The 19,685-nt window shown below is 47.3% G+C and overlaps 1 protein-coding gene across 3 annotated transcripts in view; it reads right to left on the bottom strand.

Annotated features, from left to right (window-relative positions):
- The window catches only part of EXTL3 (exostosin like glycosyltransferase 3), a 168,220-nt gene that overhangs the window by 12,261 nt on the left and 136,274 nt on the right, over positions 1–19,685 (bottom strand). For all 3 annotated transcript variants that reach the window (XM_081903866.1, XM_081903865.1, XM_081903867.1), the window contains one exon: positions 982–1,109. In XM_081903866.1, coding sequence (XP_081759992.1) covers positions 982–1,109 — 128 coding nt within the window. The remainder of the gene's footprint in view (positions 1–981; positions 1,110–19,685) is intronic.

Below are 19,685 nucleotides of genomic sequence, written 5' to 3'. Positions count from 1 at the left end.
ACCACATAACACAGGTCTTGAAAGACCTACATTGGCTCCCAGTACGTTTCCGAGCACAATTCAAAGTGTTGGTGCTGACCTTTAAGCCCTAAACGGCCTCAGCCCAGTATACCTGAAGGAGCGTCTACACCCCTATCGTTCTGCCCGGACACTGAGGTCCAGCTCCGTGGGCCTTCTGGTGGTTCCCTCATTGCAAGAAGCAAAGCTACAGGGAACCAGGCAGAGGGCCTTCTCAGTAGTGGCACCCTCCCTGTGGAACGCCCTCCCACCAGATGTCAAAGAGATAAACGATTACCTGACATTCAGAAGACATCTGAAGGCAGCCCTGTTCAGGGAAGTTTTTAATGTGTGGCATTTTAATGTATTTTTAATCTTTGCTGGAAGCTGCCCAGAGTGGTTGGGGAAACCCAGCCAGATGGGCGGGGTACAAATAATAAATTATTATTATATTATTATTATTTCAGGCTTTAAAAAGCTGGTATCACTGGAGCAAATTCATCAGTGTTATTTCAACTAAACAATAGGATTTTGAACAGGCATAGGCAAACCCGGCCCTCCAGATGTTTTGGGACTACAACTCCCATCATCCCTAGCTAACAGGACCAGTGGTCAGGGATGATGGGAGTTGTAGTCCCAAAACATCTGGAGGGCCGAGTTTGCCTATGCCCAATTTTGAACGAAGGTGCAACTGGTTGTTACCGTTTTGAATTTTACTGTATTATCTTTCTTTGTGTGCCGTGCAAACCACTGCTCTGAATAATGCTTTTCTGCAGGGGAGGCACTGAGAATGAGATAACGGAATCAAGGTGGTGGGGACCCGGAAAATCAAATGTTCGGGAACCGTTGGGTTAGCTTAATTGGGCTTGCTGGAGAGAGGCAACAGTGAACGGCCCCGAATGAATGGGAAGGAAGGGAAGAGGCTGTTGAGCCCCTTGGCAGGATCCGTCCCTTGCCCGTTAAAGAGCAAAGTTTTTGGCTCACCGGAATCCAAACATGATCTCGTCGTGGCGCAGGTGGGCGTCGTCGTCGATGGACAGGATGGCTTCCGTCTCAATCTCATCCCAGGGCAGGAAGCGGTTGTTCAGGCTGTTCTTCTCTGTGCGCACCACCTAAGGAACAGAAGTAATTTTTCTAAATAAATAATAATAATAATAAACTCATGCTGGGCGAGATCTCGCAGTGGACGTAACAGGGAGGGGTTTTTCCTGTTCCAGAGATCTCCTAAGGTATCACACAAGCATGGAGACACAGAGCTCCCTAACAGCACATTATGCATGTATGTGCATAACCGCAGCCAGGGAGAAGCGACTCTGGAGAGAATGACTTGGAGCACAGACTCTATGGTGTGTGTTTGTGTGTGTGTGTGTGTGTGTGTGTGTGTGTGTTAACTGCCCTTCCCTCTGCTCTAAGCTACCCTTCCCTAAAGATGCTGCTGTCCGATAGACAGGTGGAGAGTCCACCTTCTGCCACCTATGACTTGGATCACCTTCAGACCTTGGACTTAGGACTGCTTTCTATACCTTAACGGTAGGGCTCTTCCTTAACGTTACTGTGTCCAGCTATAGGTAGGGGACTGAGTGCTTGATTTATTATTATTACTATTATTGTTATTAAACTTAAAATTAGACAATACAACACATTGCATACAATACATACATTACCTACCTACATACCCAATGTAAATATACCCAAGTGTTTGACTTTCAGCTACAGTGGTACCTCGAGTTAAGAACATAATTTGTTCCGGAGGTCCGTTTTTAACCTGAAACTGTTCTTAACCTGAGGTACCACTTTAGCTAATGGGGCCTCCCGCTGCTGCCGCGCTGCTACCATACGATTCTCATCCTGAAGCAAAGTTCTTAACCCAAGGTAATATTTCTGGGTTAGCGGAGTCTGTAACCTGAAGCATCTGTAACCTGAAGCGTCTGTAACCCGAGGTACCACTGTACTCTCATTGTGATATTTTACAATTTGGTGGTCTATACACATTTATACTCCTCTATTTTCTAGATTATTCTATATCTGTCAGGAGATTTGTCTTGTCCATAAAATTCTTATGGGTATTCACTGAAGATTATCCATTCATTGTTTATACTTTTTGTATAGCATTTCCTCTAATTCTCCCTGTTAACTTGAATGAAAAACAACCATCCGAAGGATAAATGGACATAAATCTGATATCAGGAATCACAAGACAAAGAAACCAGTAGGAGAACACTTCAATCTCCCAGGACATTCTATACAAGACCTCAAAGTAGCTGTCATATTACAAAATAATTTCAGAAATAGACAGGAAAGAGAAGTTGCTGAACTGCAACTTATTACCAAACTCAAAACCATGGAGAGACCTGGTCTGAATAGAGACATTGGATTCTTATCTCATTATACATGATAAAGCTATTTTCGCCCATCTCACCCCTTGCTTTTTCCTGTAAGACCAATTGCAGTCATTAACAGTCATCAACAGGTTTACGACCCATTCCCACCAGCCTTCTGAGTAATACCCCTCCCCACCCTCTCACTATATATAAGGGTCTGGGGACTTCTGTTTCAGTATATCTGAAGAAGTGTGCATGCACACGAAAGCTCATACCAAGAACAAACTTAGGTAAAGGGACTCCTGACCATTAGGTCCAGTCATGGCTGACTCTGGAGTTGCGGTCGCTTTACTGGCCGAGGGAGCCGGCATACAGCTTCCGGGTCATGTGACCAGCATGACTAAGCCGCTTCTGGCGAACCAGAGGAGCGCACGGAAACACCATTTACCTTCCCGTCACAGTGGTACCTATTTATCTACTTGCACTTTGACGTGCTTTCGAACTGCTAGGTTGGCAGGAGCAGGAACCGAGCAACGGGAGCTCACCCCATCGCGGGGATTCAAACCGGCAACCTTGTGATTGGCAAACCCAAGAGGCTCTGTGGTTTAGACCACAGTGCTACCTGCGCCCCATGGGGCCAAAGGCAAAAGTGGGCAGGGCAATGGACGCAATTTTTACCTTTGTAAAGTGGGCTAGATTGACCAGAGTTCAAGGGCATGTTTCAGCCAGGCAAGAAAACTCAAGGAGGGTGTAAAGCAGGGCTGGCAGGGGGGGTGGCCTAGGAGATGGGCGTGGCCTGGAGAGAGAGAGTTCTGATGACCAAGCAGAGGATTTTTAGATCTTATTATGGGGTTTTTTATAGTTAAAGCTATGGTTTTCGCAGTAGTGATGTATGGAAGTGAGAGCTGGACCATAAAGAAGGCTGATCGCCGAAGAATGGATGCTTTTGAATTCTGGTGCTGGAGGAGACTCTTGAGAGTCCCATGGACTGCAAGAAGATCAAACCTATCCATTCTGAAGGAAATCAGCCCTGAGTGCTCACTGGAAGCACAGAAGCTCCAAGACTTTGGCCACCTCACGAGAAGAGAAGACTCCCTGGAAAAGACCCTGATGTTGGGAAAGATTGAGGGCACAAGGAGAAGGGGACAACCGAGGATGAGATGGTGGGACAGTGTTCTCAAAGCTACCAGCATGAGTTTGACCAAACTGCGGGAGGCAGTGGAAGACAGGAGGGCCTGGCGTGCTGTGGTCCAGGGGGTCACAAAGAGGCGGACATGACTAAACGACTAAACAACAACAACATGGTTTATCTGGAAATCATTCAATTTGGTTGCACACTTTTTGGATGTCTTTTATTTATTGTTCATGACCACTTGTTGTAACTAAGCAAATATTTTCACGTTGGAGTATCGCCTTGCGCATGGCTGTGAACTATGGAAAAGCAGCTTACAAATAAAATGATGATTAATTGGGGGGGTCCACATTTGGCCCCCAGACACAAGTTTCCCCACCACAGCTCTTAAGATGTCCGTTTCCCATTCCAAAACTCCCTTTACCGCCCCCCCCCATGTCTACATTTTTCATATAGCGAGCAAAGTCTTTAAACAAGCGTAGAGAAATACGGCATTACGGCGGTGAAATGCTATTAAATAAGATTACATTTGGATCGCATTAACAAAAAAATAAAATCTGGCGCTGAAACCATTAGCGGTGGAAAATATTTGTCGGAAGGAACCAGGTGACAGCTGGCATGATTAAATCCCCGCATTAAGCCAACATTAGTACTTTCCCCTGTCAATAGCGGGAGAGAGAGAGAAAAAAATATGGAACATTCGACAAGCAGGCATTTCGAATGTTCCAAGAAAGATCCATCAAAAGAAGAAGGAATATCCAAGGCAAGTGAAGAAGGCAGCTGGCCAGGGTGAATAGCGGAGGCGCATGGTGGGCATCGCGGATCATGCAGCGAGCAGCGCACTGAAAGGGGCACATGATGGACCTGGGCTCCTTTGCAACATCCCAGCAGCGCCCAGCAGAAAGAGCCCAGGTCACCTGGCCAGCGGTGAACGAAGGTGTCGTGACACCCGGGATGGGGCGTCGCTATGTAGGGCGCATGTGCGGCGTCGCTACATACCACGCATGCACCGTACAGAGTGACGCCGCACATGTGCTGTACATAGCGGTTTGCCGGCGGTGGTGCTCCAGTGCTGTACGGACGGTGCCAGGATCCTCTGCTTGCGGCTGTACGCCACATGTGTGGCGTTGTTACATACAGCACATGTCAGTGTTTGAAAAAGAAAAGGTTCTGACCTCCTTTTTACTCCGTTGCCTGGTCCTCAGACCTTAGTTGGCAGAAAAGAGTCTTTGAGAAAGAGTGTTCTTGCAGAGTATTGCTGCTTTTATTCTTGAAAAGTCTTCTTCTCCAACCACGACCGACAGCTTTTACACACACCAAACGCAACCAGCTTTCTACATTCCAATTAACCCACACCAAACACTAACATTGACCACTCTGTATATACAGGTACGGGAGGCGGGTGGCGCTGTGGGTTAAACCACAGAGCCTAGGGTTTGCCGATCAGAAGGTCAGCAGTTCGAATCCCCGTGACGGAGTGAGCTCCCATTGCTCGGTCCCTGCTCCTGCCAACCTAGCAATTCGAAAGCACATCAAAGTGCAAGTAGATAAATAGGTACTGCTCCAGCGGGAAGGTAAATGGTGTTTCGGTGCACTGCTCTGGTTCGCCAGAAGCGGCTTAGTCATGCTGGCCACATGACCCGGAAGCTGTACGCCGGCTCCCTCGGCCAATAAAGCGAGATGAGCGCTGTAACCCCAGAGTCGGCCACGACTAGACCTAATGGTCAGGGGTCCCTTTACCTTTTTATATACAGGTACAATTTGGTGAAAGGTTGCATGAGACATTGTAGGCCGCTGACTCATGCTGACTTAGCTCTTTTAGCATTAAAGAAACAGCAGCCAATTTTTAGCCGTGACAGCGCATGCATGTGAGGCCGCACATGCGCTGTACATAACAGTTTGCTGCCGGGGCCGGGATCCTCTGCTCGTGGCTGCAACCATGAACGGAGGATCCTCCACATGCAGCTACAGCAGCGTGATAGCTGCTTGCCTTCTTGTTACTCCCCCGACATGGCACCTGGGGCGCACCGCTCTCCCCCCCGCCCCCCCCGTTGTGACGCCACTGCACCTGGCTTTTGCTAGGCAAGCGCACACAAAAATTCCACCACTCGGCCTCCCTCTACTTTCTTTACAAAATGCACCAGCACTCACCAATGTGCAGGGAGCAGCGCTTCCGTTTTAACGAATTTGTGTATTATTAGTTTGCAAGGTTTCTCACCCGCCTTCCCCAGGACAGCTTACAGCAGTGACGCTCAAAGGGTGTGAGAGGAAGATTCAAGGACAATCAAAGAAACACTTAAACTTTTTTTAAAAAAATAAAAATATTTGCAGAACATGGATAGTGTTCTCTGTTATCAATCAAGCACCGGTAGTTGTTGTTTCATTTTGCTTTCCAGCGTATTTCTTATCAATATCGGCGCAGTGCGAGCAAATGTTTATCCTGAAAAGTGTGGCCCAGAGAAGAAAGTTTGAGAACCGTTGGCTTACAGCAATGTAATATACATATCAAACGGTTACGGTTATTTAAAAAACAACAACAAGTAGTTTCAACCAGAACAGAATACTTATCCAGCAAAAGAGGCGTGAGCCACTCAACAAAATATCTTAACTGCCAATTGACAGGGTAAAACAGAAACAGGGAGCAAGGCAGAGGACCTTCTCGGTGGTGGCTCCCTCCCTGTGGAACGCCCTCCCATCAGATGTCAAGGAGATAAAGAATTACACAACGTATGTGAATTACTGGCATCTGAAGTCCGCCTACGACAAGGAAACAGGTCACAGTGCAGTTACACATTTCGAATCGCCAAGAGGGAATAATTAAAGATTATACACAGAACGTCAGCCTTTCCATTTCCCGGATCTTAAATATTAAGCTGTCCAGACTTCATGGTGCATTAAGGCAGCTTTTAAATCCTAGTTCCATGCAGCTTTGATAGTAATCAATAATAATGATAGCAGCAAGAATAATGCAGCTGTACACATATATAGATTTCTGCATAATGAGACAATATTTATTTGGAGATATTTAAGATGCAAACACCCTGCGGATCAATATAGTCTAAGGAAGCAGCTCAAACGGTCACATTGATTCTCCTGCTGTTTTTCCTGTAAACGTGGCGGAGACCGAAATGCCAACGCTGCCTCTTGAGGGAAGAGAGAGCGGATTCCTTCTTCGTGCAACTGGAAGGGGCAACCTCTCTGGAGAAGTAGATTAATGGACACTATAACCCTGAACTCATTAATTGAAAGCAGGAGCTATTTAATCTCTGCGATTCCTTTTAAGGAATCTGGGGCCAGTGTGTTACAGGGTTGGGGCGAGAATACTGGTATTTAAAATAATATTTCTTTTTATTAGTTTACTCAAAAACCTACAAATCAATAACGCATTGAAGGAAACAAATAAAAAGGAAACAGTACTCCATGAAAACTAAAATTGAACATACAAGATACAAAATTTGGTGACTCCATTCACATTTCCTAGGATGATAATGATGAAGATGATGATTGCTATTGGGAAGTAGTAACATGTCCTTTTTTCTTTTCTTTTTATCTGGTTTATAAATATCAGGGAATTGTCCCAGGGGTCTTATTATATTGCCACTTGAAACTGTTGTAAACAAAAATCTGCCCTTTTTTCCCCTTATGGGGTATCCAAGAGCCCATATAGACTCCTTATGTAGGTTCACTATTGGTAGGAGAAAATAACAGAGGCCAACCAGAGAATACTGAGAAGCAAAGCAGCTCGGAAGCCTGGTCTTTATTGATCTGTTGCAACAGGGTCCTCGCTCCCCACACGCAGGAAGGAGCAAGAACCCAGAACAATGGTGTGCAAGCCCTTATTTAGACTTTTGAAATTGCCACCCTGTAGATCAAGACCTGACAAACCTAGACAGCATCTTAAAAAGCAGAGACATCACCTTGCCAACAAAGGTTCGTATAGTTAAAGCTATGGTTTTCCCAGTATGGAAGTGAGAGCTGGACCATAAAGAAGGATGATCATCAAAGAACTGATGCTTTTGAATTCTGGTGCTGGAGGAGACTCTAGAGAGTCCCATGGACTGCAAGAAGATCACACTGATCCATTCGGAAGGAAATCAGCCCTGAGTGCTCACTGGAAGGACAGATCCTGAAGCTGAGGCTCAAAGACTTTGGCCACCTCATGAGAAGAGAAGACTCCCTGGAAAAGACCCTGATGTTGGGAAAGATGGAGGGCACAAGGAGAAGGGGATGACAGAGGACGAGATGGTGGGACAGTGTTCCCGAAGCTACCAGCATGAATTTGACCAAACTGTGGGAGGCGGTGGAAGACAGGAGTGCCTGGTGTGCTCTGGTCCATGGGGTCACGAAGAGTCAGACATGACTAAACAACTAAACAACAACAAATATCCCCCAATGGAGAGGCACAAATTCTCTGGTCGTATGGGACTTTTTTAAAGGATCCTTCCAAGACCGGCGAAGGCAGAGCAGAGCTTCTGGCAAGTGTAAAAGCCCTTCTTGCATTTTTGGAGGGAGGGGGCTTTTTGTTGATGTTGCTAAATGTTACACAACTGGGAGACCGATGCCCTTACTAAGCTGCTGCCAGTCGCCCATCCTCCCAAAAAACTCAAGTGTGTGTTGTTGATGGATGAGGTGGAAGCAGTCGGGGTCTTGGAAGGAAGTGACCACATTCCTCTTGGGATTCATTATACAGAGGAAAAGGAAAGCTGAATGCAGTCAGATGCACACTCTGGACTTCAGCAAAGCTGATTTCAAAAAGTGTAAGAAACTACTGGGTAAACATCCTGTTTAGGGAAGTTTTTAATGACTGATGTTTCAATGTAATGTTTCACTGTTTTGAATCTTTTGTTGGAAGCCGCCCAAAGTGGCTAGGGAAACCCAGCCAGATAGGCGGGGTATAAATTATTATTATTATTATTATTATTATTATTATTATTATTATTATTATTATTACAGTCATACCTTGGGTTACAGACGCCTCAGGTTCTGTTTTTTTGGGTTACAGACCGCCGAAACCCAGAAGTACCAGAACGGGTTACTTCCATGTTTCGCCAGTTGCGCATGAGCAGAAGCACTAAATCGCGCCTTGCGTAGAAGCGCCGAATCGCAACACGAGCATGCGCAAGTGCACTGCTGCAGGTTGTGACTGTGCATCATGCACAGATCACGTTTCCAACCCAAGTGTCCACTGTATTATTATATCCCATGGTCAGAAATACTCCGAGTGAGGGTTGTACGTGGTGGGTGGGAGTTTCTTAAAAGCGAGATATCGAAGGCACAATCACAAATAATTCTAACGGGAAAGAAAAAAATGGGAGGCACGTAGGCAGAGGGGAAATTTGCCAACTGGGTCTTGTGTCTCCCCATGTGCTGGAACCCTGCGTGTGGAGAAAAGGACGCACAAATAAAATTATGCTTGGAAGGCTCATGCAGGAACCAGCCTTGAGGCTACAAACTCCACCATGCCCAAGTCTCTTTGACAGGGAACAGGCAACCATTGTTGATTCAAGACAACGACTCAGAGACGTGGCAATGGGAAAACACAAACACCCACCCACTCTCTTCCCCTAGCCAGCTGGATGCACTGGAAACCAATAACAGTAGTCAGCTGAGAGCAGAGGTTCCCAGTTGGTGGTCCGCAGACCCCAGGAGGTCCTTGTAATCCACGCAGGGGGTCCATGGCACCTTTCAGGAAACAAAAGCTTGTTGTTGTTTTGTTGTTTAGTCATGTCCGACTCTTCGTGACCCCCTGGACCAGAGCACGCCAGGCACTCCTGTCTTCCACTGCCTCCCGCAGTTTGGTCAAACTCATGCTGGTAGCTTCGAGAACACTGTCCCACCATCTCGTCCTCTGTCGTCCCCTTCTCCTTGTGCCCTCCATCTTTCCCAACATCAGGGTCTTTTCCAGGGAGTCTTCTCTTCTCATGAGGTGGCCAAAGTATTGGAGCCTCAGCTTCACGATCTGTCCTTCCAATGAGCACTCAGGGCTGATTTCCTTCAGAATGGAGAGGTTTGATCTTCTTGCAGTCCATGGGACTCTCAAGAGTCTCCTCCAGCGCCATAATTCAAAAGCATCAATTCTTTGGCGGTCAGCATTCTTTATGTTCCAGCTCTCACTTCCATACATCACTACTGGGAAAACCATGGCTTTAACTATACAAACTGTATATCAAAAGTCGGGGGTCCATGCCCTGGCTTTTGAAAAACAGGGGGTTCACTGTACTTAGCTAGAAGTACTGACCTAGAGGAATGATGGGAACAGTCAACTGATCCCAGTCGCTTAAAAGAGGTCACAGAGCTTGCATTCTGCCGGAAGGGTGAAAAGACAGAAAGTTCATCGCAAGGCCAAAGCCTTCAAGAGCCGTCAGTGCGCTTCAAAAACACCCATTGTTCCTGGAGTCAGAAAAATATAAAAATGATGCTGTAGAGTGAAAGACCCCCTTGCTTACAACATCTCTTGCTCTGGGGCATGCACTGCTGTGACAGCAGCCCACAGCACAACAATATGCTTCAAGGAGGTACCCTCGCATTTCCCTTTGAGCAGCCTCGCCCTTGGGTGAAACTGGCTCGCTCGCTGCTGCGTCGGAACGCGCAAGCAGACTTGGCAGAAACAACCCCCTGTGGCCATTCTGGGCAGCTGAGAAGCCCTGGGAATGGCTAAAACCTTTGTTTCGTTAAATTCCATCACATGGCTTTGTGCAGCCAACACATCATTTCGTTCTGGAGTGAAGGGTCAAGGCTTCAGAGAGCGGACAAAGCTGTTTCTCATGCTCTCACTTGCGTCACTGCAAAGACAAAATCTGATTGGCTCTGGCTTCACGATGTCATGGAAGTCACTATACTGTCCACCCTATTAGTTGTGAGGATCCAGAGAGTAGGAAAAACAATGCAACTTGAAAGATATAAAAACAAACAAGTATACCATGTGATGTTAATGGTTTGATGTAAAATTTAAAAGAAAATAGAGCATTTAGGGATGGAGGGGGGAAAATGCGATTTATGTTTATTTCTCTTTGTAATTTATGTTGATTATAACATTGTAAAACTCAAATGTTTTTAAAAAACCACAATGCAATTCGAAAGCACCAGATGATCTTGGAAATGAGGGGTCTCATGGCTTAGCGCCACCTCAATGGCTCCCAGGGAGGAGATTACAGCCTCTTTGCTCCTCCCTGGACTTTTTGGATCAGTGTGGCACAAGCAGCTAAACCAAGGTTTGAACCCAGAACCATGGTTACGCTCTCCTCCTCAACCGCAATCTGGAGCCAAGGTTCATCCGATGGTTACAGGTAGTGACTAAGGAGCAGAGACCTTAACTACAACCCTGAGTTTGGGCAATATGCTTAGCTGTCGCCCCACAAAGACCTAGAACGACCAGGGAGGAGCAACGTGGTTGTGAGATCCTTACTGGGAGGCAGAATGTGCACGTGGTCACAGTAAGCCGTGGTGTGGCTCACTGCAATGTGCAAACCAAGCCAATGGGCTGCATGCAGCAATGAAAAGCATTCCCCAAAGTGAAAGGAATAAAGATTTGGGAATGTTTTCCCCAAAGATTTGGAAATGTTTTTCCCAAAGATTGGGGAATGTTTTTCCCAGAAGGAAAGCTTTTCGCGTCCAAAATGTTTGAGGGCCAATAGAAATCTCTATGTGGGACGAGAAGCAACAGTTACAACTGATTGGTTCTGAATTGGGAAAGGAGTACGACAAGGTTGTATATTGTCTCCCTGCTTATTTAACTTATATGCAGAATAGGCTGGACTGGATGAATCCCGGAAGAAATATCAACAACCTCAGATATGCAGATGACACAACCTTGATGGCACAAAGTGAGGAGGAATTAAACAACCTCTTAATGAGGGTGAAAGAGGAGAACACAAAATATTATCTGAAGCTCAACATCAAAAAAACGAAGATCATGGCCACTGGTCCCATCACCTCCTGGCAAACAGAAGGGGAAGAAATGGAGGCAGTAACAGATTTTACCTTCTTGGGCTCCATAATCACTGCAGATGGTGACAGCAGTGACAAAATTAAAAGATGCCTGCTTCTTGGGAGAAAAGCAATGACAAACCTAGACAGCACCTTAAAAAGCAGAGGCATCACCTTGCTGACAAAATCCGTATAGTTAAAGCTATGGTTTTCCCAGTAGTGATGTATGGAAGTGAGAGCTGGACCGTAAAGAAGGCTGATCGCCAAAGAATTGATGCTTTTGAATTATGGTGCTGGAGGAGACTCTTGAGAGGCCCATGGACTGCAAAAAGATCAAACCAATCCATTCTGAAGGAAATCAACCCTGAGTGCTCAGTGGAAGGACAGATCCTGAAGCTGAGGCTCCAAGACTTTGGCCACCTCATGAGAAGAGAAGACTCCCTGGAAAAGACCCTGATGTTGGGAAAGATGGAGGGCACAAGGAGAAGGGGACGACAGAGGACGAGATGGTGGGACAGTGTTCTCGAAGCTACAAACATGAGTTTGACCAAACTGCGGGAGGCAGCGGAAGACAGGAGTGCCTGGCGTGTTCTGGTCCAGGGGGTCACGAAGAGTCGGACACCACTAAACAACAGCAACAAATTTGGCACCACTGCAGGTACTTCCATTTAATTTTAGATTTTCAACACTGCAGTGATCTTGTTTGACATTAATGGCTCTATTTTTTGCTCCTCCTTCCTTGCATCCAGTGGCCAATTAAAATGTGTGTCATTTATTATTTGATTTACTGCATTTATAGCCCAACGTTTCCTCTGAGGAGCTAAAGGTGGCATACATTATTATCCCCTCCTCATTTAATCCCCACAACGACCCTGTGAGGTAGGTTAGGTTGAGAGGCACTGACTGGCCCAAGGTCACCCAGAAAGCTTCATGGCTGAGCAAGGATTTGAACCCAGGTCTCCCAGGTCCCAGTCTCTAACCACTACACCACAATGGTTCTCACAAAAACAACACAAATCTTTATTTACTAGCCTGATTCAGGTAACAGTTGATAATAAAGTGCGTTTGGGGAAGAGAATACTATTAAGGTGAGTGAATGTTCCCTTTGTACTACAGACCTATATGTCAACAGCACTACGTGAAATAATTTAATACACAAGCTATTGTTTCATATGTCATTTAGCAATTTGGGCTCTGACTAGTTGTGAGTGACTGTGCGTGCGTGGTAAAATCAAACGGTGGCAGGAAAAACTAAAATATATACAGCCAACTCCGTGCCCTGTTCCATTCAGACCTATTACCACTGGGAGGTTTTACACTCAAGTCTTGAATTAAATGTCAAATATAATTTGCTGCCGGAAACAGGGGAGCGTGTCTGTGCCCTCGGGGGAATTTCTGACAGACCAGCTCTGCGCGCTGCACTTAGCTTCTGCCGGGAGGAGAGCAGATGCCACGGACCTCTCCGGATGAAAAATGAGGGCACCTGCAGCAGAAACGTGGGGCTGCCACTGTTTCCTCGTTAACAAGTTGAGGCGCAAGCGGAGGAAATGGTCGCTGGCCAGAGTTTGAGTCTTCCCTCGCTCATTTTGGTCACAACAGGCAGCTGACACAACAGGCAGCTGAGGGTCTGCTTCAAGAGGCAGCATATAGCACTGCAGAAAGCTACTGCAGGCGGATCGGTCTTTTTCATTGTAAATGGTTGTTACAGCTGTGTAAAGACATGAGAATTCCTGTCAAATGTCCAATCCAGGTTTATCAGGACAACAAAGCATGTTTGGCTTTGCTGACTTCTGAAGGTTGTAAGCAAAGCACGAAGCACTTGCAGTTGAAACTGCAACATGCTAGAGAATGTGTTCAGAAAGGACTCGTAACAGTGTCCTACATGCCAGGTAATGAAATTCCTGCTGATTTATTGTCCAAGGTGGTTCCGAAGAATCAACACTGTACCTATGTATAGAAACTGGGTTTGTACTGAGATTGTACATGACACACTGCCCAGTGGTGTTCACAGAAAGGGGGAGGATGTTAGGTTTCTGTGTGTTGCCACTGTGCAGTGCTTTGAGTCACCAGACTCTGTTTACATTCCAGAGACATTCCAGGCTGTTGGAAGTCTCACAGAAGACGGATGTCTCACAGGAGACGGATGTGATGTTACTGGTTTCCTGTTCCTTTGTTTTTCTGTTGCTCTCTGTCTTTCACAGAGAGAGGATGATTTCTTTTCTGTCTGCGTAGTTAGCAATAAAGTCTTTGCAATGTAGCTCATAAATCTCGTCACTTCTGCTGCTTTGATACTCTGCGTAATGGGGAACATGCCTGGAAGCTTATCAAAGGCTAAGGTCGTTAATTATCGTCGGAGGCGATTCCGAAGGACTCGACTGGAGGAGTCGCTCGGTCGAACGCAAGTCCAACATCTGAACCTGTTGGTTTGAGTCTTATGCCCTTGAGCAGAGCGGACTTGACGAATTTTGGGGTGGCCCTCAGCAACATTTGATGCCATTCCCAGCCATTGTGCTGCCTTCCCAAAGCCAGGTAAGGGAGGAACTAGGCTTTGGGAAGGAGGTGGGATGGTTCTGGCAGGGTCCTAGAGTCTCTGGCAGGGTCTGAGAGTCCTGACACCCCCTTCCCAAAGCCTAGTTAGAGCTTTCCCAGCTTTGGGAAGGAGATGGGAGGGCTCTAGGAGCCTGCCAGAGCCTTGCGCCTCCTTCCCAAAGCCCAGCCCCTCGCTTAGCCTGCTTTGGGAATGCATCGCATGTGTCAAATATTGGCCATGCTCTCTCCCACCCCCACCCCCAAACAACACAGTGTGTGGCCTGTGGGTTCTGCAAATTCTTGCAGCCCACTTGGTACGGAAAGGTGAACCGCCCTGCCCTGGAGAAACAGATAGCAAATGCTTACAGGAAATCCCAGAGCAGGATCCGAGCACAAAACGACTTTCCCCACCAACTGCTAATTGGATTAGTGCTGCTGTCATGACTAGCAGCCACTGGGAACCTAACCAGTACATCAGTCTAATCCATTCTATATCAGGTGTGGGGAACTTTCGGCTGAACTACAACTCCCATCAGCCCTTGCAACCGTGGCCAATGGCCAGAGATGATAAGGAGCTGTAATCCAGCAACACTGGGAGGGCCAAGGATTCCCCAGCACCTGCTGCAAGATCAGTCCTGCCAAGCCAGGCCACAACTTGGGAAGCCTTTCCTGCCCACGGGGAGGTGTCCCAACCTGAAGCCCAGGTGACTCACTGCCACATGAGACAGTTGCATGCAGAGTACCAGGGTCCCGCTTCCAGCCCTGGATGCACCAAAATGAATGCGAAGCCCATCTGGGAAGGATCCTGGTTTTTTGTTGCCTGCTTGGGAGGGGGCTGCTAAGCACCGGGGGGGGGGGGGCAGAAAGGCTGCACTGAGATTGACGGGTGACGAACAGAGGAGGACAGTGCTAAGCAAACATTAAATGGATAGTTAAAGATGGGATGCAAATGAGGCCAGCTCTGCCACTTTTCTTTTTTAAATGCAGCCGTTTCCAAAAAAAGGAAAGGAGAGGTGCCCTCTAAATTTGGAAGCTAAGATGCATCTCGCAGCAGCGCCTGAGAGAGTCAACACTCCCCCTTGTGAGGGTTCACGGCTGTTCTTGCAAGGGAGTGGAGCTGCAGACAGACTGGAGCGTAGTTAGCAACTTCATCTGAGGGTTCTGCCAAATTAGGAAAACCTTCCGTCAGCGCCGTGTCTCCGTGGGTGTTCTCAGCAGTGATGGAAAGGAGTATATTTAGACAGTGTTTTGACACTGTTGCTTAAAGCAAGGTTAACATTGTGGAATAATCGCTCATTACGGCTCATCTAGAGGCCCCGAAGAAGAGGATTCGGGGATCTCCTGTTTCAGATGCTCGGCCACCGAGAGCAGGGGAAAGAGGGGAGGGTCTGTGCTAATGGAGGGTCTCAGGCTCACAGAGTTGGAAAGCTGCTCAATTTGGGGGGCATTATTTGGTCCTGCTATTTTGTCTCCGGGATGTGCTTCCTTGCAGGCTCACCTCTGGCAGGGAAGTGGGAGAGAGGGAAGAGTCCATGACAGGCAAAGCCAGTGGTGTTTTTTTCAGCGGGGACTCAAGGGGATGAATTACCCGCACCTCTTTTTGTTATTGTTAAAAAGTGTGGTACTTATTGTGACTATTTCATGGTGAGTAAAGTAAAGGTAAAGGGACCCATGACCATTAGGTCCAGTCATGACCGACTCTTGGGTTGCGGCGCTCTTCTCGCTTTATTGGCCGAAGGAGTCTTCTCTTCTCATGAGGTGGCCAAAGTCTTGGAGCCTCAGCTTCAGGATCTGTCCTTCCAGTGAGCACTCAGGGCTGATTTCCTTCAGAATGGATCGGTTTGATCTTCTTGCAGTCCATGGGCCTCTCAAGAGTCTCCTCCAGCACCAGAATTCAAAAGCATCCATTCTTCGGCAATCAGCCTTCTTTATGGTCCAGCTCTCACTTCCATACATCACTACTGGGGAAACCATAGCTTTAACTATACAGACCTTTGTTGGCAAGGTGATGTCTCTGCTTTTTAAGATGCTGTAGTGGCTCCCAAACTTTTTCCTCCAAGGACCACCCGAAAATTGCTGAGGATCTTTGGCAGGTGATTTTTCCGCCTGCTGCAGCCGCTGTATGATATTTAATTGTATTTTTACGGCTTCTTTTATTTCTTTTGTATTGCATTTCGTTGCATTGCAATTTGGATCCCATAGTATTCAAATCTGCATTGCAACAACATGCAAAATACTAAGCAATAAAAGAAGCAATGAAATCTAATTAAAAATCAATATGGATATTTCTCGTGGTAGAAGCGCCATGTCCCGTCTTCAGCCACAAATCCAGAGACACACACCAGACCACCAAAATGAAATTTGGGGAGTACGGTTCAGGCCCTGAACTGAGCAGCTTGCTCCTAATTCAGCCACCTGGTCTTGTCCTCTGCTCATTTTGTCAGTACATCCAAGAGCAAGGAGAAAAAAACCCCTGATGCAAGCAGAAAAAGAAAGACACGTCCGCCGCAAATGTGTGACCATTTGCAAAGCCTTTTGAAATCAGGTAGGATCAAAGCTGCCACTCTGAGTGCCACATGCCATTAAGCAAGAGGGGGGAAGTCGACAGGCTCAAATATAAAGCACTCAAGCCCCACTCTCCTTGTCAGCTTTCCACTCTTGAAAAATCACCTTCTTAACAAGCTCGCCTGCAAAAGCAAAACCCTCTCAAAGGCTCCCTCGCATCTCATCTGCATAAGCAAAGATTTCCAACTCACCCTCAGATCGCAGGCTTGGAGAGAGCTGCCTAGCAAAGCCCCACTGTTCCCAAACTCCGTTCCTTCTGTTATAAGAATCCTAAGGCCCCAAATATATAATAATCCCTTCCAATCGGGATTCAGGCCTCACCATGGGACTGAAACTGCCTTGGTCGCGCTGGTTGATGATCTCCGGCGGGCTAGGGACAAAGGTGAGAGCTGTTTCCTAGTTCTGCTGGATCTCTCAGCGGCCTTTGACACCATCGACCATAACATCCTTCTGGACCGTCTAGAGGGGCTGGGAGCTGGGGGCACTGTTATACAGTGGTTCCGCTCCTTCCTCCTGGGCCGTGTCCAGAAAGTGGTGGTGGGGGGTGAGTGTTCAGACCCCTGGGCTCTCACTTGTGGGGTGCCTCAGGGTTCTGTCCTCTCCCCCATGCTTTTTAATATCTATATGAAGCCGCTGGGAGAGATCATCAGGGGGTTTGGACTGGGTGTTCATCAGTATGCAGATGACACCCAGCTCTACCTCTCCTTTAAATCAGAACCAGTGAAGGCGGTGAAGGTCCTGTGTGAGTGCCTGGAGGCGGTTGGAGGTTGGATGGCGGCTAACAGATTGAGGTTGAATCCTGACAAGACAGAAGTACTGTTTTTGGGGGACAGGAGGCGGGCAGGTGTGGAGGATTCCCTGGTCCTGAATGGGGTAACTGTGCCCCTGAAGGACCAGGTGCGCAGCCTGGGAGTCATTTTGGACTCACAGCTGTCCATGGAGGCGCAGGTTAACTCTGTGTCCAGGGCAGCTGTCTACCAGCTCCACCTGGTACGCAGGCTAAGACCCTACCTCCCCGCGGACTGTCTCGCCAGAGTGGTGCATGCTCTAGTTATCTCACGCTTGGACTACTGCAACGCGCTCTACGTGGGGCTACCTTTGAAGGTGACCCGGAAACTGCAATTAATCCAGAATGCGGCAGCTAGACTGGTGACTGGGAGTGGCCGCCGGGACCACATAACACCGGTTCTGAGAGATCTGCACTGGCTCCCAGTACGTTTCCGAGCACGGTTCAAAGTGTTGGTGCTGACCTTTAAAGCCCTAAACGGCCTCGGTCCTGTATACCTGAAGGAGCGTCTCCACCCCCATCGTTCAGCCCGGACACTGAGATCCAGTGCCGAGGGCCTTCTGGCGGTTCCGTCATTGCGAGAAGTGAGGCTACAGGGAACCAGACAGAGGGCCTTCTCGGTAGTGGCGCCCGCCCTGTGGAACGCCCTCCCATCAGATGTCAAAGAGATAAAGAATTACCTGACATTCAGAAAACATCTTAAGGCAGCCCTGTTCAGGGAAGTTTTTAATATGTAATGCTGTACTGTTTTTAACACTGATTGGGAGCCGCCCAGAGTGGCTGGGGAAACTCAGCCAGATGGGCGGGATATAAATAATAAATTATTATTATTATTATTATTATTATTATTATTATTATTATTATTATTATTATTAGCGTTCATAGATTTGCAAGGCAAACACATAGTAAAGGTAAAGGGACCCCTGACCATTAGGTCCAGTCGTGGCCGACTCTGGGGTTGTGGCGCTCATCTCGTTTTATTGGCCGAGGGAGCCGGCGTACAGCTTCCAGATCATGTGGCCAGCAGGACTAAGCCGCTTCTGGCGAACCAGAGCAGCACACAGAAATGCCGTTTACCTTCCCGCCGGAGCGGTACCTATTTATCTACTTGCACTTTGACGTGCTTTCGAACTGCTAGGTTGACAGGAGCAGGGACCGAGCAATGGGAGCTCACCCCGTCATGGGGATTCGAACCGTTGACCTTCTGATCGGCAAGTCCTAGGCTCTGTGGTTTAACCCATAGCACCACCCGCGTCCCAAGACAAACACATATGTAAGTATATAAACCACGTGTCTAAAATGGTATAGGAAAGCAATCCTGAAGTCATTTTGACTCTCCTAGTGACCTCAAATATTCCTCTGCAAGGAGGAAGGAAATGGGAAACCTCTCCATTGTCTTTTGCTTACATGTCCTGAGGGCATATGTGTGTGTGAATAGGGTGAGCCTGTGACCTGGGTTCAGGAATTAAAAGTATTTACCATCACAAAAGAATGGCCGGGCTGTCCAGGTAATGCGACCAGCGACCATTATCAGGTATCCTGGCAGACAGGATTTCTGCTGTAGACAGCCTCTTTCTGTAACGTATGTATAATGTTTTGAGGGTGGTCTCTGGCTACAGGGTGGGCAACTTCAAAAGTCTATATAAGGCCTTGCGCACCATTGTTTGGGGTCCCTCCTGCCTCCTGCGTGTGGCAGTGAGCGCCCAGTTGCTTCAGTTAATAAATATCAGGCTTACTAGCTGCCTTGCTTCTCAATATTCTCTGGTTGGCCTCTATTATTTTCTCCTTTCGATAGGGAACCAACTTAAGGACTCTAAACAGGCTCTTGGATACCCCATAAGGGAAAACTTATAACACTCCAAACAGCTGCAAAGGAGGTCACTTGCAAGAAATGTTCACGATGGCATTTAACCAGGCCACAAGGCCAAAGCACTTGCAGGAAAGCAGGTTGAAACGGATTTCGCCAGAGAGATACAACAGTCGTTTTCAGGACAAAAACATCTTTTTCACAAGAGATTCAGGGACCAACAGCTCTGCTGTTTTAAGGTTTTACGGGCTTCTGCAGTGCTTTGGCACAGCATCTTCAAGCAGAATTTCTGCTAGGTGGCAGAGCATCTAATCACGAACAATTTCCACAGCAATAGTAAAGCAAACCTCCAGCGCATTGAAATTACATTTCAACGTGCGGAACGGGTACCATTTGCACGAACCTGAACATATCAAATGCATTCACTCAGCAGTGCAAAATGTAGAAGGCTTTGAACAATGTGTTCTGCAGCCTCTCTCCAAAACTGCAGGCTAAGAATCTCTCCCCCCCCAAAAAAATAATAATCAGAGAACTGTGCTGGGAACCCCCACTAGCCTTGGGACTAGTCTCCCCCCTCATGCACAAAACCTTGCTTCTACCTGAGAGATTCAGCTCCAAGGA

The sequence above is a fragment of the Podarcis melisellensis genome (assembly GCF_964234715.1).
Source record: "Podarcis melisellensis genome assembly, chromosome: 3".
NCBI classification, from domain to species: Eukaryota; Metazoa; Chordata; class Lepidosauria; order Squamata; family Lacertidae; genus Podarcis; species Podarcis melisellensis.
This window is presented reverse-complemented; position numbering and strand designations above follow the sequence as displayed.